At 36.5% G+C, this 26,710-nt stretch overlaps 1 protein-coding gene across 1 annotated transcript in view; it reads left to right on the forward strand.

Annotated features, from left to right (window-relative positions):
- lrrk1 (leucine-rich repeat kinase 1) overlaps positions 1–26,710 on the forward strand; it is a 151,199-nt gene that overhangs the window by 74,337 nt on the left and 50,152 nt on the right. The window contains exons 16-24 of the mRNA XM_073858779.1: positions 3,466–3,630; positions 3,992–4,164; positions 4,277–4,400; positions 4,664–4,823; positions 5,540–5,816; positions 7,850–8,021; positions 8,265–8,434; positions 12,175–12,314; positions 17,431–17,689. Coding sequence (XP_073714880.1) covers positions 3,466–3,630; positions 3,992–4,164; positions 4,277–4,400; positions 4,664–4,823; positions 5,540–5,816; positions 7,850–8,021; positions 8,265–8,434; positions 12,175–12,314; positions 17,431–17,689 — 1,640 coding nt within the window. The remainder of the gene's footprint in view (positions 1–3,465; positions 3,631–3,991; positions 4,165–4,276; positions 4,401–4,663; positions 4,824–5,539; positions 5,817–7,849; positions 8,022–8,264; positions 8,435–12,174; positions 12,315–17,430; positions 17,690–26,710) is intronic.

The following is a 26,710-nucleotide window of genomic DNA, read 5'->3' on the forward strand; positions in this document are numbered from 1 at the left end:
AGAAAGTGAAACATGAATGTTGGTTATATAATTCAGTTTTTAACTATACTTTATTATAATTTCATTGTACAAACTTATAGCATTATTGTATTTTATATTGTACATTGAATTATTTAAGTTTAAGTTATGGCTTATTGCATTTTTCTTCAATATCATGCAGCCCTAAATGTACTGTATACAAATACAAACGTAACGTGTTAAAGGCACAATATGTAGGATTTTCACCACTAGAGCTTGCTATTTCACAATAACATTTTAACAAAGGCAAAGTTCAATGACATTATAAAGGAGAGTGGAACGATGGGAGATGTTTTCACCATCCAGACATGTATTGATTTCGCTAGTCGTGTTCATGGATGAGGTAACGAATTGATATTTTCACCTGTACGTTTGACCATATTATTTTATACCATTGTAATGAATTAGCTTCAAGGCACAACAACTGCTTGTTACATGCTGTGAAACCATCACATCCAAATTTACAAATCCTTGGGAACATTTGGGATGATGCAAATACACAACTCAATGAAATATATATTGCACTGTGCAGGTGGATTTTATATCATTTTTAACCAAAATCTTACATATTGTGGCTTTAATACAGTATATACACTCACCTAAAGGATTATTAGAACACCTGTTCAATTTCTTATTAATGCAATTATCTAATCAAGCAATCACATGGCAGTTGCTTACATGCATTTAGGGGTGTGGTCCTGGTCAAGACAATCTCATGAACTCCAAACTAAATGTCAGAATAAGAAATAATTCTCTGAGCAATTTTGAGCGTGGCATGGTTGTTTGTGCCAGACGGGCCGGTCTGAGTATTTCAGAATCTGCTCAGTTACTGGGATTTTCAAGCACAACCATTTCTAGGGTTTACAAAGAATGGTGTGAAAAGGGAAAAACATCCAGTATGCGGCAGTCCTGTGGGCGACAATGCCTTGTTGATTCTAGAGGTCAGAGGAGAATGGGCCGACTGATTCAATCTGATAGAAGAGCAACTTTGACTGAAATAACCACACGTTACAACCGAGGTATGCAGCAAAGCATTTGTGAAGCTACAACACACACAACCTTGAGGCGGACGGGCTACAACAGCAGAAGACCCCACCGGGTACCACTGATCTCCACTACAAATAGGAAAAAGAGGCTACAATTTGCATGAGCTCACCAAAATTGGACAGTTGAAGACTGGAAAAATGTTGCCTGGTCTTGATTTCTTTTGAGACATTCAGATGGTAGAGTCAGAATTTGGCGTAAACAGAATGAGAACATGGATCCATCATGCCTTGTTACCACTGTGCTGGCTGGTGGTGGTGTAATGGTGTGGGGGATGTTTTACTTGGCACACTTTAGGCCCCTTAGTGCCAATTGGGCATCGTTTAAATGCAACGGCCTACCTGAGCATTGTTTCTGACCATGTCCATCACTTTATGACAACCATGTACCCATCCTCTGATGGCTTCTTCCGGCAGGATTATGCACCATGTCACAAAGCTCGAATAATTTCAAATTGGTTTCTTGAACATGATAATGAGTTTACTGTACTAAAATGGCCCCCACAGTCACCAGATCTCAACCCAATAGAGCATCTTTGGGATGTGGTGGAACGGGAGCTTTGTGACCTGGATGTGCATCCCACAAATCTCCATCAACTGCAAGATGCAATTCCATCAATATGGGCCAACATTTTGAAAGAATGCTTTCAGCACCTTGTTGAATCAATGCCACGTAGAATTAAGGCAGTTCTGAAGAAAGTATTAGTATTGTGTTCCTAAAAATCCTTTAGGTGTGTGTATGTATTTGAGTTTGTGACAATTTTGATTTCTTTTAACCTTACAATGAATTCCCAGCATGATCATTTTTAAGGGTGTGTCGTCAAAAGCATTTTCCCCACAATGCTTTGCTCACAGAAAGACATGCATCATTTTTAAACATGACTAAAACAAGACAGAGAATCTTTATAGCAGGTCTGAAAAAAGCAAAAGCATTAAAATGCCAACATTTTGACCTCAAGGTCTTTGAATGAGAAGCAGCTCTGGTTTTCCTGCTGAACTTTGTCCTCTTTTACTTGTGGTCTTGTATGTTTCTTGCACAATTTATACTGTTTGCATTCTCACAGTGAGCCCTAAATCAGACTTACAAAGCCCAAGAGAAATATCTTTGTCCGACACATACAGAAGTACTGATGTAGATGCACATACACAGAAAACAGCCTTCTACACATTTATCACAGCAGTACATTGATCTCATAACGCCCCGTAGGTCATCTCGCTCCACCTCCTGCAGCTGTGACCACTTACTCAACCACTGAATCTGTGACATTTCTGTTTACTAGGGTTTATTTTGAGATTTTATGGCGGAAGTTTTTTAAATAGTTTTAGGATGATGAACGAAAATGGGGAAACCCAGAATAAAATTTTTATATTATTTAGTATTCTTGTATTCATTCATAATTAAAGAATCAATGCGGTCTTCTTGTAAATGGCATACGTTATATAACTGTAAAAATTCTTTCGCTGGAAATAAAAGATGGGAAACTTATAACTGACATGTTCCCAAGCAATCTACAATGGGTGGCCAAAAGCCCCATGATAAGTTAACATGCATGGTCACTGTACATTTAAAGATACACTCCACTTTTTTTGAAAATATACTAATTTTCCAGCTCCCCTAGAGTTAAACATTTGATTTTTACCGTTTTTGAATCCATTCAGCTGATCTCCGGTCTGGCGCTACCACTTTTAGCATACCACGAACCTTTGAATCTGATTAGACCATTAGGCATCGCGCTCAAAAATAACCAAAGAGTTTTGATATTTTTTCCATTTAAAACTAGACTCTTCTGTAGTAACATTGTGTACTAAGACCGACAGAAAATTAAAAGTTGCGATTTTCTAGGCAGATATGATTAGGACTATACTCTTATTCTGACATAATAATCAAGGACTTTACTGCTGTAACATGGCTGCAGGAGGCGCAGTGATATTACATAGTGCCCGAAATGTAGTCCCCTGCTATTGAAAGTTATTAAGGGGACTATTTTCGGCTTCTGCGTAATATCCTTGTTCCTCCTGCAGCCATGTTAAATCAGCAAAGTCCTTGATGATTACGCCAGAATAAGAGTATAGTCCTAACCATATCTGCCTAGAAAATCACAACTTTTAATTTTCTGTCGTTCTTAGTACACAGTGAAACTACAGAAGAGTCAAGTTTTAAATAGGAAATGGTTATTTTTTAACACAATGCTAATGGTCTAATCAGATTCAATGGGTTATGCTAAGCTATGCTAAAAAATAGCATATTTTCAAAAAAAACTGGAGCGTCCCTTTAATAACAGCTTTCATCCACGTTGTTAAACGACAAAAATGCTTCCTGTAAAATTTCTTGAACTAAAATGTCTCACATTGTTAAGAGATGTTGCACTGCAGTTTCATCCATGTAATTGTACTTTGGATACAGATCGATTCGGTGTTCTTCAACGTGTGGGACATTGGCGGCCCGGCTAGCATGTCAACAGTAAACCAATGTTTTTTCACGGATAAGTCTCTCTATGTCGTGATTTGGAACTTGGCTTTGGGAGAGGAAGCCGTGGCAAATCTACAGTCCTGGCTACTCAATATCGAGGTGAGGGAAACTTTTTATAACTTAAGTGCCCTTAATGGTTTCCATATTGTTTTAATTGAAAAATACCTTTAAAGCAGTGGTTCTCAAAGTGTTGGTTGTCTCATTTATTTATGCATTAAAATACACAGTAATAATGGCAATGAGGTTTGCCATTTATTCTCCACTTCTTTCTTATATGATGCTACATTTACATTTATGCATTTGCCTAATTTATAAGCAACTTATAAACAAACCTTTTATATTTTAAAGTTTAAAACTTTCGGTTTTAGGGTGGCGTCTCCGATAAACACTGAGAACCACTGGCTAAATGGAAATGTCTGAAATTCTGAATCTAAAGGATTTTTTTTGTATATTTCACCAGGCCCGTGCCCCAAACTCTGCTGTTGTGGTAGTCGGCACGCATTTGGATCTCATAGACACTAAATTTCGTACGGAGCGTATCGCAACCCTTAGGGCATACATCCTGGCACTTTGCAGAACCCCATCAGGCTCACGAGCGAGTGGCTATCCTGACATTACGTGGAAACAACTACAGTTAGTTTTATTAGAATTACTTACTTTATATTTTGCATTCAGACTCAAGCTTAGCATATTTTATTTGGTTTGTGTTTCATGTATATGCATGTTTGTGTTGTGTGTGTGTGAGACATGAGGTATCGTGTAAGACACTAGAAGGTATTGATGGTCTCAAGAGGTTGTTGTTCCAGGTTGCTTGCTCCATGAAGGACATCAGCAACCCAGCCAGCTGTCACAAACTCGTGGGAAGACTGGTAAGTTTTAGTTAAGACTGTTTATACTAAAATCATTGACATTTATTCAGAGTGCTATACTTAAATTTGCTTTTGCATCTATTTATTTTCTTAAACAAGTTGAAAGGTGGATTTCTTAGCGATTTCATGCGGAAGTTGGAATTGTATTTTGCAGTAAAATGTGACCTTGCCTGTTAAAGACCTGCTAAAATACTTTTTTTATGTGATTTACTGTTTTCTACAATCAAACTTTGATGCTCTTAATCTTTTTCTGAATTATACAGATTCCCAAAAGTTATCTGAAACTTCAGGAGGCTATAATTGCTGAACGTGAGAGAAGAGATGAAACAGACGAAGTTCAGTACCTGACTGACCTCGAGTTGGAGCAGATTATTGAACAGAGACCAGACAGTGATATCAAAGACTATGAAGATCTGCAAACTGGTATTAACTTATTACAACAATGCAACATGATGTGTCTCATATGCGTTCTTACTAATAATAGAAGATAACATGAATTTTAGGGATCAGAGGAGGAGATCATTTTAGGGTAACTTGTGTTTTACCATGTACAGTCATGTTATTTGAACTGTGCAGCTTAAAGATGATTTTTGTTGTATTGCATGGGTATACTAGACTTTTAAAGATATCCTCTTGTCAGGATCAAGCCCTTAAACTTTATTAATTAAAAGTGGATTATATGCACAGTGAGCAGATAATGAACAGGCCTAACAGATGGCAATAGAGCTAAAGTGAGCCGTTGCTGAGTGAGGGATTAACAGCTTACATGAGCGGGAAATGACAGCACCCATTCGAGCCAAATTAGTGAAATGATTTCAGGCTTACCCCATAATGAAGCTCACTTGTGGTGATAAGAGCAAATGTGATTTCCGTCTTTAAAAAAATCATTTTATCTGCTATATTAGGACATATAAAATATTGTACAAGGCACATTAGATAAACAGTATATATTTTTACTACTAAATCAAATAGTTTTAATGTATATTGATCGTTTTGCTGGAAATATCAGTATGGATTTCCAAAAAAATTTTGCCATTGATTTTTGGATGAACAATAAGCAATAGCCTGAAAAACAAGGTCTATTTTTATTAATAATTTTATAATTTTTTTTTTTTTTTAATTTAATAACTGTGCCACAGCGATCAGTTTCCTTATTGAGACCGGCACCATCCTGCATTTCCCCGACACGAGCCACGGCCTGTGTAAACTCTACTTCCTGGATGCCGTGTGGCTATCCGAGTGTTTAGAACGCATCATCAACCTGAAGGGCTCGCGCTCCGTGGCTCGTAACGGAGTCATCAAGGCCGAGGACCTTCGCATGCTGCTGGTGGGAACAGGATTTACAGAGCAAACTGAGGAGCAGTACTTCCAGTTCCTGTCCAAGTTTGAGATCGCACTACCAGTTGCCAGCAACAGGTAAAAGGAAATAAATATCGCTGACTAAACCTTTGCTTGGTGTCTACTGCCTATATAGGTTTAAATAACATAGACAGGAATGGATAGAATTCAACATACAGGCATAACCAGCGCATCACATAGTGCTCCTTATGTAAAGATAAACCCACGATTTTTGAATTTGATTTCAGTAGAGTTTGCTGATGTTGGTAAACTACCGTTATAATACTTTGTGACTAAAAATGAAGTAGTCCCCCAATAAAAATAAAAAAAGTTGGTTCAACTGAAAAAAGTTACCTGGTTGCCTTAAAATTATGAGTTAATTCAACAACAACAACAAATAATAATAGGTGACAACATTTTTACACACTGCAAAATATGACTTTCTTACTTAGTATTTTTGTCTTGTTTTCAGTAGAAATATCTAAAAAATATCTTAAATCAAGATGTATTTTTTGTTGAGCAAATTATCTAAGAAAATAACTCTAGTTTTTAGACAAAACATATCAAATTTAAGTGAATTTGGGCTTAGAACAAGCAAAAAAATCTGCCAATGGAATAAGAAATTTTTTCTTGAATTTACTTAATACAAGAAAAATTCAGCAAAAATGGTCTTATTCCATTGGCAGATTTTTTGCTTGTTTTAAGCACCTATTCTCTTAAATTTGACATGTTTTGTCTAAAAACTACACTTATTTTCTTGTCATTTGCTTATCAAAAAAATACATCTTGATTTTAGAATTTTTAGATATTTCTACTGAAAACAAGACAAAAATACTAAGTAAGAATTTTTGCAGTGCACAACACAATTTTTTAAGTTAACTAAAAATTTTAAGTTAAATTATATCAAAATGTATGCAACCAGGTAACTTACTTTTTTAACTCTTTTCCTGCCAGCGTTTTGAAAAAAAAAGTTGCCAGACAGCGGCAGCATTTTTTAATGATTTTCACAAAAGCTTAAAAAATGTTATTCTTTAAATTTATAAAAATACAATATATCAAATGAAAGAACAGACCCTCTGCTTTCAAACAAAGCAAAAAAAAGTTTCATCCTATCTTCATCTTTTTATCACCTCTCAAATATGGGTAGGTTTCTTCAGAAACAAAATTTTGAGCAAAAAAAAAATAGATAATTGCATTTTTGTAAAGGACTTAAGAGATCAGATTCAGAACAATGATTAAAACATACACTGAGTTTTTACTGTTTTTGGATCAGTGGATGCTTCAGTGTTTTTTAAGTTGGATAAGAGCACCACCTAGTGGAAAATAGTAGAAATATGGATTGCAGTAAAAACTTGTAATTGGCAGGAAAGCGTTTTCTCTTTATTGACTAGATAAATTGTCAATGGCGGGGAAAGAGTTAAGTTGGACCAACAAATCTTTTTTTACAGTTTGTTGGAGTGCATTATGGGATTGCCTTCTTTGCAAAAGAGACTTGTAATGCTACCTTAGAATTTGACCTAAAATGATATATTGGAATACAACAGCCTTTGCATCAGCAGAATATACGTTATCAATTTTTTATTTGGTGTACTCGAAGAATGTGCAATGGTGATAATTAAATGATTTTCATGTTGACAAAAATATAAGAAATATAACAAGTTAGCAAGTCAACCATGTTTGCTTAACTACAAGTACTAAGATTGCAAGCATTTTAGGGAACTTTACAATTTTACAGTGTCTTTGTTACATGTAATTCTATAGTAATAACATATGTATAATTACATGCAACGAAACCTAAACCTAACTCTAACATAAGTATGTTGTTGTTATATGTCAGAAAAATTGGTCAAGAATGGTCCCTAGCTGTCACTGAGGCGGTACCCTCTTAAAAAGATACACCTTTGCAACTGAAGAGTTATCTTAAAACTACATAATGGTACCAAAGAGTGTGTAGTACCTCAGTGGTACATATTGGTACCAAATGTATACATATCGGTACCTAATACTACATTTTAAGATTTTAGTAAAATCATGTAAATGCTTTTGTTTTATTGTGTTTATTGTTTCAAATATAATTAGCTATCTTATCTAGTTGCTTCTTATTTTTATAGTTATCTGTTGCCACACCTTTTACCCCCGAAACCTGCTATGGACATCCACGGCTTTCGCCAGCAGAGCAACAACAGCATACAGCGTCATTTTAAGATGAGCTTCGTGCCTGCGGGATTCTGGGAGCGCTTTATAGCCAGAATGCTTATCAGTTTAAACCAGATGGATTTGCAGGTAAACAAAAATTCTGACTACTATGTGTTGGCTGGTGTGCAATATAATAGTTTTATTTAAGTTTACCTAAAAATAAAACTAGCGTGCAAACTTGCAGATATACTCTAAAGTTCAGATGAATAAAAGCTAAGTTAAGAGGTCAAATATAAATATACTATATAGCTAAATTGAAATTAATAAAATGACTGAGAGGTGTACTGGTTTCAGTAGTTTGATCACTTTCTTCTGCAATGTTTCGTATAGGCTTTCGAGATCAAAAAGAACACCAAGAACCACAGGAGCCGTAATACAGTGATCTACAGCTTTGCAGGGAACCAGCAGCGAAATCGCTGCAGCACGTTTCGTGTGCGTCGCAGCCAGACCATCTATTGGAAGGAAGGCCTGCTTGTTACCTTTGATGGTGGATATCTGAGGTTTGTGATGAGTACAAGATAAGACACTAGGAAAGTCTTTTCCTGACAGCATTTTTTTTAAACAGGGCCAGCATTTTATATGATTTTCACAAAAGTTTAATGCCTTCCAGAAAATAATTTTCTTTAAATAATACAATATATCAAATGAAAAAACAGACATTCTGATTTCAAACAAAAAAAAATTTCATCCTACCTTCATTTGTTCTCTTTTATCACCTCTCAAAAATGTTCTTTAAAAATACCAAATTTTAAGCAAAAAGCTGAGATAGTTCCATTTTTGTGAAGGACTTTTGATGGGGATCAGATTCAGAGTGATCCTCAAAAGCATAGACTGTAAAAAAAGATGGACGGCGCCCATTCGCGCTCTTCCATTGGTGAAAAGTGAAGCCGTCAGTGTCCCAATACGGCGCTGACATCTTGGGTCTTGAGTCTGCACAGTAGTGATTTCAGGACCAGTCCTGCGCAGTAGTGAGCAGTAAAGCCATGAAAGCAAGGTCCCGCCCTCGCAGAATGCGCATATCACACGATATCAATCATGACGTGACACCACCGTTTCATAGCATTAAATAACTAACTAAAAACAAACTTATTTTACATCACCGTGATAAAAACTACAGTAAATGACAGAAACCAGCTTCGGAAAAAAGATATTTGAAGTGTAATTATTAACTTGTTTAGTTGGTCTCAAGTCACATTGAATAACATGGGGAGGCGGGTTTATGACCTATACTGGGACCAGTCACTGAGGGGCGATCGAGACGTTTTGGCTTCACTTTTCAGGGCTTGTGCGGCACGCTTGCTCAAAACATACACAGAGTTTAAACTGTTTGCCCTAAGGGAATACTTCTGGGTTTTATACGAGGAATAAGAGCGCCACCTGGTGGATAATAGCGAAAATACAGATTGCCTGAAAAACTCATCAATGGCGGGGAAAGAGTTAATGGCTCATATATGTGACCCTGGACCACAAAACCAGTTTGAAATTAAGATGTATACATAATATTTGGCCAAGATACAACAATTTGAAAATGTGGAACTTGAAAGTGCAAAAAATCAAAATATTGAGAATATCGCTAATAAAGTACATATACAGCAAAGCATATTACTAATGAAACGGTTTGTTTAAGGGTTGGGTTACTGGCTTACCGCTGAAATGACCTTTTGGACTAAATGTAGGAAATTGTAAGCTTTTACATAAACCAAACTTGAATGAGAAATCCCCAAGGAACGGGGTAGCAAAAAAAAGTTTGTAGGCGAGTTTCTTGCTAAATTTGATTGTGATTTTGCTGCATCCACTAACAAAAACAAAGTTTTGATATATGTAGGGTAGGAAATTTACAAAATATCATGTATCATGATCTTTACATAATATACTAATATTTTTGGCATTAAAGAAAAATCGATTATTTTGAACCATGCAATGTATTTGTTTGCTTTTTCTACTAATATAGACGGTTTCATCAGATGCACGTGCAGTGACGCGATACGTGTCCGGTCCGAACTTCCGCTTTAAGTTTTTTTAATGGTCTGACTAGTTCCTAAACTGAACTCTTGAACAAATACACCTCATTGAATATAGGGATGTTCATATCAGTTCATTTTCCCGACCGACAACCGCAGCTTATGAACCGAACATTAACCGTTAACTTATAAGATTTTAATATTAAGTTGTCATTGAGTAAAAATACAGTTGTCTGACGGTTGTCTGTGACCTAGTTAAAACAAAACATTTCATTTGAATGTGCGAACAACAGCACCAGGATTCATACATTATCAGATATTCACACAACATTACCTTATCAAAGAGCACAGGATCAGTCCAGAGGATTAATATCCAAAAAGGGCAGATTGTCTCTTTTTCATCTACCACAGTGGTCATTTCTAAAGCAGGACGCTTTTCAAAAAGTTTAGCTTTTGCGTCGTCTTTCTCCGTTTGTGCAAAAAGAGAGATGTTTATGGTCAGGGTCAGAGGCCATCAGCGAAGGTCTGTCCGGTGTGCGCGAGACGGAGACGGACCGGGTCATCTTGCTCGGACACGTGCATGTTTCCGTTCGGCTTCCAAACACACACACAAATGATTTCTCATACAAATGATTACTTTATCAGACTGTCAGGGCAGCAATAATTTGTGTCATTTACATGACATTCACAAATTAAAGAAAAGTGTCGAAAAACAATGTCTGTCGGCTCATGAAGACATGCACTGTGCGTTAACAAATATTTTTTATTTTAACTGATAATGTTAATCGGTCATAAATTCTTACCTTTGGTTAACAGTTAAGCGGTCAATGTGAACATCCCTAGTCGAATATAACAAATGCTGTGGTTTCCTAGGTAATCTACGTGTTGTTTATTTTGCTTGTTATATCAATAAACTGTGTTTAAAGTACTTTGTTGTTATTTATTCTTAGCGGAGTTTACCGGAAACTACGTGTTTACCACGAAAGCTGCTTGTTTATGTTGTTACTGCTGAAACCGTCTATACCCGTGCGACTTACGACTTGTCGTCCAGGGTCACATATGGCATACATAGTAAAATTTAATGACAGCAATTGTGTTTAATGAAATAAACACTTTTGTCTTTTGGAAAAGCTATCAGTATTTTTTCGGCTGTCATTTTTATCTACAACAACAGTGACTCCAATACCTATGAAAGACTCCTTTTTCTTGTAAGAAGCAGGAGATATACTGTAGTAGGCTCTGTTTTATACAGTCCCTCCAGAAAAACGTGATTGTGCGATCTATTGCATAATCAGCCAAAGTTCGCATATTTATGCTGGGCCGCATTTTTCCAAATACGACGCACTTTCGCCACATTAATTACAGATTTCCGCACACAAAATATGCGGGCTTGCATGATTTCATAATCCCCGCATTTTCGTAGCAAAAAGTCACATATATATTAGCAGAAAGTTGAAAAATGTTGCATTTACTTCACACAAGCGCAACCGTGCCCTCTGTTGCCATGGGAACGTTATGAAGTGACGTGATTATGTGACGTGAACATCATTGCAGCTTTTGCAAGTTTCCGCCGTTTTTGCAAGTTCCGCAATTTTCGGAAATTTTCACAATTCCATCACATAAATTGCATAAATATCCCGCATATTCCATCGCATTTTTTAAGAAAACGTGCCGCAAAATCGAGGATTTTTGCCTGCCCCAATCACAAAAGAACTCTGCGTTTTTCTGGAAGGACTGTTTTATAGTATACAGTGCACAGCATAAATGAGTACACCCCCTTTGAAAATTAAGATTTTTCTCCATTTGTTAGTAAATATGAGACCAATTTGCTGTATTTTTGCACACCTCATTTGATTTAAATTAGTTATTTTTTGAATCCTAAAGATGGTCAGTGACTTTCACTCTTTTGTTAATAAAAATAAATGTTTAACTATTTATGTTTAACTATTTATGTAAAACTATTTTGTAAAAAAGAAAGGAAATTGGTCTCATATTTACTAACAAATGGAGAAAAATCTTAATTTTCAAAGGGGGTGTACTCATTTATGCTGTGCACTGTATTTCTATCCTAATTTATTTAGACTCAGTCATTATTTTACTTATTAGTTAAGAGTTTGAGTCTTTATTTGCCATGAAGACCATTGAGTTTTACTGTGTAGTAAATAGTTCTCCACTGACAGGCCACCTTACCGTTGAGTCATTTGACAGCATCTGTGTGTAGTTTCGGCCATATCTGTAGATTTCTGCTGTAAGAAACTAAACGTTCTTTTCGCCCACAGCGTAGAGTCCTCTGACCTGAACTGGAAGAAGAAAAAAAGCGGAGGAATCAAGATTATCTGCCAGTCGGACACAAGGGATTTTTCTGCGATGGCATTTATCACCGATCATGTTAACTCTCTCATAGAGCAGTGGTTTCCTGGTGAGAAGATCTCTGCATTTTTCATTAATACATTCAGCAGACACATTTATCCAAAGTGACTTGATTTTAGGAGATTTTTATCAGTATGTTTTTCTCTTTTCTCTGCTAATGCAATGCTATACCAGTTGAGGTACACACTGCAAAAAATGATTTTCAAGAAAAAAATACTTAGAATTTTTGTCTTGTTTTCAGAAAAATATCTAAAAATTGTTAAATTAAGATGCTTTTTCTTGATGAGCAAAACGACCCAAGAAAATAAGTCCAGTTTTTAGACCAAAAATATCAAATATAAGTGATTTTGTGCATAAAATAAGCAAAAAAATCTGCCAGTGGGGTAAGCAAAATAATCTTGAACATTTTTCTTAAACACTAATTTCAAGAAAAAATCAAGAAAAATTTGCTTACCCCATTGGCAGATTTTTTTCCATGTTTTATGCACAAAATCACTTAAATTTGATATTTTTGGTCTGGGGGCTGGACTTATTTTCTTGGGTCATTTTGCTCATCAAGAAAAAGCATTTTAATAAAAATTTTTTTAGATATTTTTACTGAAAACTAGACAAAAATACAATAATTATTTTTTCTTGAAAATCATTTTTTTTGCAGTGTATACTGTAGGAATGTCATCTAAGTTCAAGATGCTGCTTATACTGTGTGAATAAAAAGCTCAAATGGAAAAGCCGCTAATGTCACTCCATCAAAAATGAGATGATAATAATAACCAAATTCTTTTATATGTTCATCAAATACCTTTGCGTCAAATCCGCTTAGACTGCAAAAAATGACTTTTTTTAGTATTTTTGTCTTTTTTTCAGTAGAAATATCTAAAAATTCTTAAATCAAGATGTATTTTCTTGATGAGCAAATGACCTAAGAAAATAAGTCTAGTTTTTAGACACAACATCAAATTTAAGTGAATTTGTGCTTAAAACAAGCAAAAAAAATCTGCCAATGGAATAAGAGTTTTTTTCTTGAATTTACTTAATACAAGAAAAAATTCAGCAAAAAAATTCTTAATCCATTGGCAGATTTTTTGCTTGTTTTAAGCACAAATAAATTTTTTTCAGATTTTTCAACAAAAAATCTATTTACGCGTTTATGCCTGTATATGTTTTTAATTATTTCCAATGGAAGCGCCACACTTTTTTAAAAACGGCAACAGCTGCCTGGATTTGTTCACGCTAAGTGTCGGCAGAGTTGAAAAATTTTCAGCTTTGCGTGAAATGCTTCTCACTCGGCCATCCAATCACAGTGGAGAAGGGGCGGGACAAATATCACCACAACCAAATGGCGCATCGTTCAACGACTGATAAACAAAGCAGTAGTATCATAGCAACTAAAGCCCCCAGCTGAGAAAAGCTGGCAAGCACCTACAGTCGGCGCCTGCCTGGCATTTTCAGCTGCGTTTAAACGCTTTGATGTACACACACTTTAAGTGCATGGAAGATTAATTGGATGAACAACAACACACGAAACAACCGTGCTTTACATTCATACTTGAGTCCCTTGTAAGGACCTTGGACCTGTATACAACCCGAATGTGGCAGTGACATGGATCACAGCACCCCCTAATCACCTGTAGCCATAAACCAGAAAAGTTAATTATTAAATTACATATACTTTTCTCATGGGGTTGCATTCAAAATCTCCTTGTAGGCTCCTGAGGAGGTGAAAGATGTTGTGATAACTTGACAAATTTCCTAAGCTGGTAACCGTAGGGTATTAAAACGTGGTGCAGCTGTGTATTGTGATACAGTCATCATATTTGATGCATTGAAGCTAAACAAAGTCCCACAGTGCAAAAGCTCATTCAAACTACTTACATGCTGTCAATCAACAACACAGGTGCAGCACAAGGGCTAAACTCATATGGACAGGATGAGTCACGCTGTCATTTATTCTGCACCAGTGATCGAGTTTATTAGACCACATAAAGCCTGTTAATTATGCCAGATGCATCTTGGCACACCTGTTCAATCATACATACCTCACACAGCTTCGGATGTGACAGAATGGTGCAGAAATGTTTGAATACCAACATGTTTGTGGGTAAACAAGCTTATTGCTGTGTGGGATTATTAGTAGATGCATGACTGACTGTGATATATTTGGGAATTGTGTGTGTGTGTTTTGTAAAGCTATGTAGCAATGTTGATGGTAGGCTTGCGTGATATAGAAAAAGTCAGTTTTTTTAGCGTTTTGGGCACATTCATTAAATATTTGAATCCTACAGCATTTACTTTGAATCGACTTAAAATGATTTTTTTCTAGAAGAACCAATCATCTCAATAAAACAGCCACTGTAGCCAAGTACATTCAATATGTTTAATGCAAGAATAAAATAAAGTTCTAGTAAAAATAATCAAGGCAATTTTTCCCTGCCATTTTTTACTAAATGAAAACGAAAGTAATACTGAATCATTGTCATTTCAGTTCTGACAACCTAGGTTTTTAAGTCACAGTTCGATTCTGTTAAAAACTTGCTTGGTTTATAGGTTGTGTGTTTAAATTTTAGCAACATCTACTGGTGAGATTGTGAATTGCAACCAACAGCTCACCCCTAAATTTCAAAACGCATATGGTTGCCGCCACAGGACAAACATGTTGTCAACTGAGACAACGTAGGGATGAAATGTAAACTCTGTAGGGTAGTTTGTCTGTTTAGGGCTACTGTAGTAATATGATGGCGACTTCCATGTAACAGGACCTGCGGTGTATGTAAATAAAAACAGATACTAAAAACAATACAGTTCTTTATGTTAAGTCTTTATACACAACTCATTATACAGTCATATATATTATAATGCATTTCTGTCAAGACATCCTTCTAAAAGATACACAGTGCACCTTTAAATAAAATTAATAAAAACAAAATAGAACTAGAAAGTGCATTTCCAGAGGAACTGCAAATGTTTGCTTGCTCTGGGGTCGTTAGTTTTTTTATGTTGTGCATCCTCACATTGGAAACTCAAGTTCATGTACAAAGTTTGGTTTCACGATATGAATGACTTCTCAGGGTTCCCACGAGTCCTTGAAGTCCTTGAAAGTTTGTGAATCTGGGGGAAAAAATTCAAGGCCCTGGGAAGTTTTTGAAAATATACATATATAGATACAGGTCATTGAAAGTGCTTGAACTATTTTATAAAATAAGTTTTATGTGGAAAAAAATCCATATTATTCCCTGTGTAGTGTAGGATAATATCATAAAAATTCTAGACATTTTAAACTGTTCGCTTTAAATGCTTATATCTTCTGTATGCGAATGTTGATTCATACCAAAATTATTTTTTGCATAGTTGTGTTTGACACATGAAAACGTCTCGGGTTACTTATGTAACTGTTGTTCCCTGAGAAGGGAACGAGACGCTGCGTCTCCCTTGCCATACTTTCTGCGTCCTTAAACCGAAATCTTTGGCAATATTTCAGATAGCGATATACTTCCTGGCTCCAGCGTCACCCTGTCTTTGACATTAAGCCTCAGCATTGGTTGAATTTGATAAACACATTCAGACGCACTTACCCCTGGAGGCGTCCCAAAGTGTCACCGCAGTGACGCAGTGCAAGTTTCCCTCGAAAGGGAACTGTAACAATGTATCTTAAAAGGTAAAACAATGTAACATTGCTCTCACTTGAAATGTGTCCCCGCATTTAGAGGTCGACCGATTTATCGGCAGGGCCGATAATTTGGCCGATTTTTGGCATATTTAAAAAAATCGCCTTTGGCCGATTTAGCTGCAAAATTAGGTTAATTAATATGCAGGCGCATCTGCGGGCACCTAAGCGTTGTTGTAGAACTCGTGACGCTGCCTCTTGCTGCAAGCAGATCGCTCCCGTGTGTGTGCACTGCAGCCGTGCCTTGTTCACAAACGGCTTTAGTAACAATGGCGGGATCGCACGAATTAAGCAGCCAGTACAACAGCGCGACAGGTTTATGTCTCATGGTGCACTGTCCGTGCAAAGATTAGGCTCATTTCATGTGATTAATGAGTGATGATGATTTTTGTTTGCGTGACAGAGAGAGCAGAGCCGCGCGCGCACGCTTTCTGTCTTTAAACTGTCTCCCTGCTTTTATTACTCAAAACAAAACTGACTTGATGGCGATATCCACCGAGAAAATGTTTTTTGTGTTGTTACAGTAACACTTTGTTTACAGTTTTGCGCTGCTCAGCCTGGATTAGAACACAGCGCGTCCGATTCGCGAACTGACTCCTTTGAACGGATTCGTTTGAATGAACGGTTGAAACAACAGATCTGTCCCACCACACTCAACTCACAAGACGTCACTGTCAGCACAATCAGTCACTTATAGCGCCTCAGAAATGTTTCCACAAAGTTTGGTTTCAATACGTGAATGCATTCCTGAGATATGAACTACTTCCTATTTTGGCGGCTTCTACGCATATTTTGTTTAGGCTGTGACGAGGAAACGCTTTCGAAAATCAAAAATCCTTTTAGTAACTTTTGTGAGGCTTGGCCCAACGATCATGTACATCAAGTTCTGACAAAATTTGTGACCTGTGAATCTTTTTTTGGTTTTCTGTTTTAATCCAATATGGCGGAAAAGAGACATGGATCTGTGACATCTTGTCCACAAGTAACATAGACCGGCACTGCCCGAACGTTTTAAAGTTTGAACGGAGTGTCAAACGTCCTAGGTGCAGAAGCTGGCCAAAAATTAGGGCTGAATAATAATAGTAAGAAAACTTACAAAGAACAATAAGTGTGCTTTATATAGAAAAGCAATGGAAAGGTAGCACGAACTTGGGAACTTGGATTTGAAGTATGCTATGCTTGTAAAATGAGAAAGTTACTAATGTTAAATATTGCATTCGGTACACATGTGCACCGAACCGGAAGTCATGTACCAAGCTGGTCGGAACGTGTACCGTTACAGCTTAGTAGCATGGTAACCAAATTGAATTTCTCAGTTGTGTCTGTGTAATAGTCAATTTTTCAAGTAAACTAACCACAAAACAGCATGTACCGTAACAGAAAAATTTCTCTTCTTTTCAAAATGGGTGGTTCTTGTCTAAAACAAGATTCATTGTGGACCAACACATTATGCCAATGGTCCAGAGTCTGGTAAGCATTATTTGTGCTCTGTTTCTTTTCACAGCACTGACAGCCAGCGAGAGTGATGGCTCTCTCCTCATCGAGCAATACGCTCCCTGCCCGTACTGCAGCTCTGTACCCAGAATGTCAGACAGTTTGCCTCTCCCTGACTCAAATCATAACACCGTCCACTACTTCAACATGGAAGACTGTGTCCTAGCAGCCGTGGACAAAGAGTACATCATGTGTCCCAATCACCCCAAACAGCCTGTACCTCTTCAGGAACTGGTGCCTGAGCTCTTCATGACTGACTTTCCTTCACGGTAGGCTAACATTGTTCACTTAAATCATGAACTTTGCTAATAATGGAAGGAAATTGTATATAGTTTTGATGTACATGGTTTTAAGTATGTAGTGGGCCAAAACATGAAATGGCTAGTTGAATATGCACACTTGATAATGTTGGGTTAAAAATAACCCAACAAGTAACCTAATTATAGGTTAGTATAGCACCTTTCCAACTGTGGGTTATTTAGGTTGGGTTAAAAAGTGACTCAAGTTTTCTTCTTCTTCTTCTTCCTTGTTCTTCCGCCGAAAGTCAATGGCAGCCCATAGAACCGTATGTAGGAAAGTTATGAAATTTGGCACACATGTAGAGGACAGTTTCAGAAGTTTCTATAGCAACATTGGTGTGTCTAACTCAAATCCTCTAACGCCACCAACAGTCCAAAAACCCACTTATGTTCATGCTTATAACTTCTGAACCGTAAATCCTAGAATGTAAGTCATGACATAAGTTTCCTATTGTTTTTTTGTAAAACCTACTTTTTCGAACTCCTCCTAGAGCGGTTGTCTGATTTGCATGACCTTTAGTATGTAGCATCTAGAGACACCCCAGACAAAATGTTATCAAAAGCTTTTTGATAGACCAATCTTTTCTCGAATACCGTGACAGCATATTCGGGGGCGAGCAGGCCAAAACGGACGTGAGGCTTTATCTACGCTAGACTTTTGTGTATCGACATGAAACCTGGTATATGTCATTACAGTCATGACCTGAGGGTGCATGCAATGTTTCATCACAGCGCCTAGTGGTCACAGGATATGAAAAATGGCTATTTATGCTTATAACTACTGCAAACGTGAGTCTAAAATCATGGGAGTGGTCTTGTTAGATTCCTTGTCAAATACTACCAAACGGTATTCGGTCAGCCATTTTGGGTATCGGTCATTTTGAAATTTCTCAGCAAGTTCAGTATTTCACAAACGTAATTACATATTGCTACGAAACGTGGAGTTTTCATCAGCAACATGTTTTGAGAGCACCTGTAAACCTTTGAGCCGCCGCCTCCTAGTGGTCAATGGATGTAAAGAAACTAATAAAATGTTTTTAGCATTTGATAAAAATGTAATACGGTCATAAGACTTCACTCTTTTGATTCTTTGGCTCATGCTGACTCCGACGTTACCAAAAATGTAAAATGTAGTCAAACCTACTTCCTGTCCGCCATTTTGAATTATATTGCATAACTACTTTTTCGAACTTCTCCTAGAGGGTTTGTTTGATTGGCTTTAATTGTGGGAGGCACCATCTAGAGACACCCCAGTCAAAAGTTATTTTTGATAGACCAATTTGTTATAGTGTAGTGCATCAGAAAATACTATGGCGAGCACGCCAAAATGGATTTGAGGCTGTATCTTCGCAAAACTTTTGCGTATCCTGCTAAAAAAACACCATCACATAAATTCTATTATTTTTATTGGGAATTTTATTGGTTCTAATGGAATATGGCCCAAAACATACTACAGTGTATTGGTCTTTGTTGGTCTCTAATGGTATGTATTGGTTCTATGTATTGGTTCTAATGGAATATGACCCAAATCACAGTACAATGTGTTGGTTTTAATGGTAAAGGCTAATGGTTCCTATTGGTATTTTAATGGAAACCATTCGAATTTTCTGTAATGGTTTTATTGTTTTATTTTTAGCAGGATATTGACATGAAACTTGATATATCTCATGATATATCAGTCATGACCTGGTAGGTCATGCACAATTTGGGCACAGCGCCACCTAGTGGTCACAAGATATGAAAAATTGCTATTTTTGCCTAAAACTACTGCAAATTTGGATCTGAAATCTTGACAGTCATCATGGATGATTAACCCCTGTATTGCTGCTTGCAGCTATATTTTTATTTATTATATTTAATTATTTTACCTTTTTCATATATTTCATATTTAAACAATCATTCTTTAATAAATACAAATATTTTGTTTTAAACTCAGATGTTTATTTAGGTACAATACACGTTTTAAATGGTATTTAGCAGTATATTTTAAATTAAAACCGCAAAACAGTACTATAAATCAATTTGATGCATTCTGTTCACAAATCCTTAAAACTACATGTATGGATTTGTTTAATTCGTACAGAAAGATAAGATAGAAACATTACAGTACACTGTATGCCTTCACATGCATGTATTTTAACAAGAGACAAGCAAGGATTTGAACTTGAGTCTCCAGCGCAGCACTGCTGAAACAAGCACATGTACAGACCACTGGAGCACGAGTGGTAATAATCCCAGCCTAAAAAAACAGAATTTTTTTTGAGACGTAACTGAAAACAAAATTTAATGCAAACACAAAGCAACTGAGGACAGATTTCAGTGACTGCAGGCAGATTCATATGTATATACAACGTGTTCACTTTTGACCCAACAGATGTTTATCGATTTATATAACGTAATACTTATAAATAGCATTAATGATCCAGACAAAGAATGAAGTCACATATTTCATGTTAATTTTAAACAAAGGAGATCTTTGTATCCTTCAAAAAGCAGAAAAAATTAAAACAAACAAACTAAATCATGACAGGCAAACCAAAGCTGACAAAGTTACTTTTAATAACTGATAACGTAATGTGAACTCTCTTCAGCACACTTTTGTGTTAGCAACAATAGATAATACATTAAAAACACTGACACAAACCTTGTTTCTCCCACGTCAAGTTGATGCATCACTGTTTCAGTGTCAGTAAAAATGACCCAACCTGCAACCCAGCGAGCTGGGTAACCCAAATCTGAAGAAAATACCCAATAAAATGACCCAATTAGCTTACCCAGCCACTGGGTTGAAAAAATAACCAAACGTTTTTTATTGTGTAAGGTTGACTTATTTATATTTCTGAAATTTTATAATATTTATTGTTATATTTGTTTTATTAGCATGTACTAAAGAAAAAACTCAACCCTTTGCCTCCTATTTAAGGTGCCGCCACGACATCATATCCATTCAGGTGGATATTTATTGCACTGTGTCTTGGGCTTTTTTAATGTTGTGTGCCAGGCATTACATTAAATCCTAATCCTAGTTTCAAAATTTTACATTTAATGTTGTTAGTTTTACAGTTTTCAGTATTGTATTAAGTCAGGTGTTTGAATGAAATTATGAAATATGAAATTTATCATTAATTAAATAAAATAATTGCAGCCTTTCGTTTGGATCCATAAAGTTCCAAATGTAAAAATGTAATGATTAATTTTACTGGATTTTCAAAGATATTATTTATTATTAGGGGTGTGACGAGACACTTAATCCACGAGACGAGACGATATTTTTACACTTTTTGAGAAACCCTTGATGATAAAATAAATGAATAAGAAACTGAAATCATGTTATTTTTAAATGTTTTAACTAATCAAGGACTGGCCCTAACAATTATTTTACTAACTAATAATGAAGTAATTTGTTATTTTTGGGTAATAAAAATAGACTCAAGTGAGCAATAGCCTTTAAAATTACATGATAACGAAGATGCAATAATAATTGGTTCAAATAAAGTATTAAAACTAAGTTACATTAAACAACATTACATTAACAAACACATTACATAAATAAAAAGCATTATGTATATATTATAACAAATGCCTGCAGGGGGAGATAGTTGACTCGTCTCGCGGACGCTATCTTCACTTTCACTTTAGACGGAGAGAAACGCTTATTTTTAGCCAAACAATGTTGAAATCCATTTGAATATTTAATATACGTCCATTTCTTTACAATAGAAATGAACATGCAGACATTAAATCATGAAAACTCTGTGATTGTTTAATCTGCTGAGACTTCACATCTGACACTGATCAACAGACAAACACAACACGTCTCAGACTTCATACGAGCTCCCAAACGAACATTATTGGAAACCCAAACAAAAAAGCAAATGCAGTAAAGACAGAATATAATGCATGCACTGTAAGAGGCTAATTACACCAACCACGCTTTAAACGCTTGGAAACGCAAGGTGCGACGCACTGCCTTTTTAAAAAAAGAGCAGTGCGAGCCGACGCGGCTTTTAATATTGCTAGGCAACCACCTAGTCAGCTGTCTTGTCAATCAAATATTGAAGCGTGCGCTCTTTTGCTGTTAACTGTAATATTAGCAGAAACTTTAAAAAGATGACGCTTGCTCTGACCTTGTTTGAGTTTGAGAGGTGCACAAACACGCAGGAGAGAGTGAGCGAGTGGAGTCCGGTTCTTCAAAGCAACTGTAAACTTCCCTCACCACAACGTAAGGCCCGCATCTCCCCTCATTCGAGTGGACAATGAAAAGACGCGAATGACGTCGTGCACTTCTCCGCTCTCAGCGTTCCTTCAAAGGCGCGTGCTGCGGCCGCCGGCAAAAACCGCAAGGCGCTCAGCGCGCATAAACAGCGCGCAAACGCTCCATGCCCATAGAATATAATTTAAAAAAGCCGCCTGCAACTGCCATAAACGCTTTTGGTGTATAACTGGCCCCTAAAAGGGTCAAACAGAAAGCTGCATCCTCCGGATTTATTTCAGATCATTAACTGAGCATTACATTCGCAAGTCGTGAGCATATTACAACAATTTGCGATTAACTAAATTATTAGTAAACTTTATAATTGTTAGTAGTCTCTAATAAGACAGTCTTTATGAAGTAAATGCAGTTTAAAAATGCGACCTCCGAAGGAAGCAGTCTTTTATTTGAGAAACGGCCAGAATTTCACCTACACAAGAAATCTCGCGAGACACACTTAATCTCGCGATACATATTTAATCTCGCGAGATCTCGTCGCACGAGATCTCGTCACACCCCTATTTATTATATTACTAAAATAGTATTTATTTGATTAATATTTAATAAATATTACTATTCTCATTAAAACCCAGCTAAAGTTATTTTTGTGATTTACTGATTTTATATAAAATCATCGTACACAATGTAAAGAGAATTCTGTTAAAATATAACCTTGATATCTTACTATTGACTGAGTTAGGTAAGGTCAAAGATTGAAATCAATGTAAAATCAAACTTTGATACTCCTAATCTCATCATAAGAGACTTAAGCCTGGGCTTCACAGATAGGGTCGCATATGTTCCACCCCTCAGATGTTTTAGCAGTAATGTATATGTGGGTTCTACTAAGCATCTGGTAGCATCTAAAGTAGGTTTTGCTTTTAATGTAAACCCTGCACACCTGGTCCTAATAACCAGTGCTTACATGGATTAAATGGAGCTGAATCAAAGTGGGTTAGGCTTGGGTTATAGCACAAATACAAAGATTTTGCTTGGCTTGAGAGTACAGTCTCTATGTGGTTGTGGTGCATCACATAAATTGGCTTATTACATTTGAAGTTACAATGAAAAGCAGAATTTAAATCCTCTTTTGAGCCGTATCAACCATATCAAATCCCTTCTTAGAGCTTTTTTGTGGTAGAGGTCTTGGTGGGAAGAAATGGTGCATTTTGTTATATATTACAAGTTAAAAATAGGATAACTGTCAGTGTTGCTAGTGATGCATCATATTGGATTATTTCAGAGCAACCCTAGATTGATAAATTACACAATTAAATTGTTTCTGTTCCCAACTGACTCAAACATCTTAGCTGGGCTGGATTCTTGGGGATCATATTCAACTTCTGACAAATGCTGTTCCATACAGTATAGTAAAAAAAATGTTAAGGTGGTTTTGCACTTTTTTGAGGCAATAGCAGAATCCATTGCGACAAACTTTCTCATTGCGAATAATCTATTATGTTTAATTGATTGCATAAAATGCTGATTATATGTTTTTATACAAATAAAAATATTTTTTATTAAGAAATTAAAACTCTCTGTAACCAAAAATGCATAAATGTATTTGTGTGTGATGTATATTTTTAGCTTGTTAAGAGTCATGTTAGCATAGCAACGTTAGGTCAGACTATTAAAATTAAACCTGCAGTCCATAACAAATCTCAGTTTGAAACATAAAGATTCAAAATTACTTAAGAAAAATAACTTACATTTATCTAAGACTTGAACCCCATTCACACAGACCTTTGGTCCCAAAAAAATACCCATAAAATTGCCAGACAAGCTTCTGTGTGAACGCAAACACGTCCCGTAAATCTTCTGGGATCGTTGCCGGAAAGAGGACCTAAGAAACACGGAAACTGTTGCTAATTAGATAAACGAATTTAGGATTTTTGGATAGATTGCATTAGACCATTTAAGATTTACTCTGAGACCTTTAGACAGTCGGCTAAATGGTTTAGCATATGTGGTGTACTGCAACATCATAGCAGGGTTTTGTGAAGAGAGAGAGATGTGTTGAAGGCACGGATGCAGCCTGCGCTGCTATCTCTACCTTATATTGGCAGATAATATTTGCGCATCAGTATTGTTGTACATTAAAGACCCAGTGTGGGTTTTTTAGCAGCATTTAGCTGTGAGATTGTGAATTGCAACCAAGAGAAGCTACGGTAGCTGCCACAGGACAAACATGTTGTCGTCTGAGACATCGCAGGGATTAAATGCGCTCTGTAGAACAGTTTGTCCGTCTAGGGCTACTGTAAAACATGACAGGACCCGCAGTGTTTGTAGATAAAAAACATTTATTACCATTCTAAGGTAATAAAAACGATACAGTTCATTATGTAAGGTCTTTATACACCACTGGTAATATAGTTATGTATATTATATTGCTTTTCTGTCAAGAGATCTTTCTAAAAGTTACACAATGTTTAACAGGATTAGCAATAATAACATAACAGAGTCTAACTGATTATATTTCAAGGTCAGTCCAAGGCGAGTTCGAAGACTTACTTACTACTGCCTGCTCCTCTGAAGATGTTAAATTCTGCGCAGCTAGTGTAAATAACATTTTCCAACAACATGTATTTGCACTTACTGTAAATAGACACTCTGGGCCCTATTTGAACGATCTAAGCGCACAGTCTAAAATTCTCGTAATGAGTAATGGATGTGTTTTGGGCATAATGTGCAATAAACCAATAAGAGTCTCATCTTCCATCCCCTTTAAAAGCCAGTTGCGCTCACGCCATGCCAATTCCTGATTTATATGGCGGAATTGGTAAACTGAAAAAATTATATTTTTGTATTAAAACCTTTGGTTCTCTTTAACTCTTTCACTGCCAGCGTTTTAAAAAAAGGTTGCTAGCCAGCGCCAGCATTATTCATGATTTTCACAAAAGTTTAATGCCTTCCTGAAAATGTTCTTCTTTAAATATATAAACAAACAATATATCAAATGAAAGAACAGACCCTCTGCTTTCAAACAAAAAAATTTCATCCTACCTTCATTAGTTCTCTTTTTAATCACCTTTTAAATATGGGTAGGTTTCTGCAAAAACACCACATTTTGAGCAAAAAGCAGAAATAATTCCATTTTTGTGACGGACTTTTTTTTAGAGTTCCCATTCAGATAGATCTTTAAAACAGACACGGACATGCAGCAGCTTGCCAGAGGGCAATACTTCCGGGTTTAAAAAGTTGCGGAAGGGATAATAGCGGTATTGCGGAAAGACGGAAATACTCGTCATTGGCGGGGAAGCGTTTTCTCTTTATGACGTGATCGTTTTTTTTTTCAGTCATAAAAGTAAAAATAACAGGCTTTTAATTATTGTAAATAGATAGCCTACATGATCAGCAGTGTTGGGGAAAGTTACTTTTAAAAATAATGCATTACAATATTAAGTTGCTCCCCAAAAAAGTAACTAATTGCGTTACGTAGTTACTTGTCACGGAAAGTAATGTTTATGTTACTTTTGCTTTGCTTTTTCTTACTTGGCTGAGGCTTGATCTCTTTCAGGCCTTGCAGATGGCTTTTATGACTGAGAAGTTCAGAAATTGCATATTTCCATCGCAAAAATTACTAAAACTGTTCCCGCTCAGGCGTGCATGCATAGAGTTCGTAAATCTACGTTAATACGTTTAATGCAGTTCATTGTTTTGTTTTTACATCGAATTAATTAAACTGAAAAGTAACTCGCATTATTAATATGTACATTTATAAAGTAATGTGTTACTTTACTCGTTCCTTCAGAAAAGTAATATTATAACGTAATGCACGTTACTTGTAATGCGTTACCCCAAACACTGATGATCAGTGTAATCTCAAAGAGTAATTTACAAATATGCAAGAAAAGGTTTGCACTCTAAAAATACTTTTTGTAACAAACAGGAGATAAAGAATTTAAAACCTGTGAGGAGCCAAAACGTTTCAGCATTAAGGTTCTCACCATTTCCAGAGGCACAAAGTCATCATATACAATAAATCCATGGGGTTGCATTAAAAAAAAAACATTTCAAATAAATGCAATATTTGCATTTGTTTAAAGTAAAACATTCAATTACTTACCAGGCTACAAGTGAAGCAGCTCTTTACGCATTTTAACATTCTCATTTATGTCCAAGAGACTCAGAAATATTGTTTTACATTTTAATCCTTTAATTTTTATATTTAAAAATGTTTGTGTGCTGTCCATGTGTGTAATAAGCACATTGTCGTCTCGTTTATAGGTGCAAATTACTAACGCGCCCTTTAAATAACAAAAACAGTATTGTGCCAAAAACAGTATTGTGCGCACCTGACTGCACGTCATCCTGCACTCACTCGATGGGATCGTGTCATGAACGAAGACGTCCGGAAGCGACTCGGTGTGGCCCCTATTTCGGAAAAGATGCTTGAAGCAAGGCTGCGGTGGTATGGCCATGTGATGCAAAGTGAAGAGTCATCAGTGGCCAAGACTACCATGCGTATTGAGGCAGAGGGTCGCCGCCCACATGGACGTCCGAAGAAGCGGTGGATGGACCAAATAAAGGAAAACATGAAGATGGTCAATGCATCCCCCTAAGATGCCTTGGACCGAGCCAAATGGAGCCAATGGCGTGGTCTATCTTAGTTGCCTCTTAATAGAAACGTGTCAACAACGCGCCTGAACACACCTCGTTTTAAGATCAGGACGCCCATGGGCGCATTGCACTGCATTGCGCTGGGTGTATGATAGGGCCCTCTGAATGGAAAAAATATA

The sequence above is a fragment of the Misgurnus anguillicaudatus genome, chromosome 21, assembly GCF_027580225.2.
Source record: "Misgurnus anguillicaudatus chromosome 21, ASM2758022v2, whole genome shotgun sequence".
Classification (NCBI taxonomy): domain Eukaryota; kingdom Metazoa; phylum Chordata; class Actinopteri; order Cypriniformes; family Cobitidae; genus Misgurnus; species Misgurnus anguillicaudatus.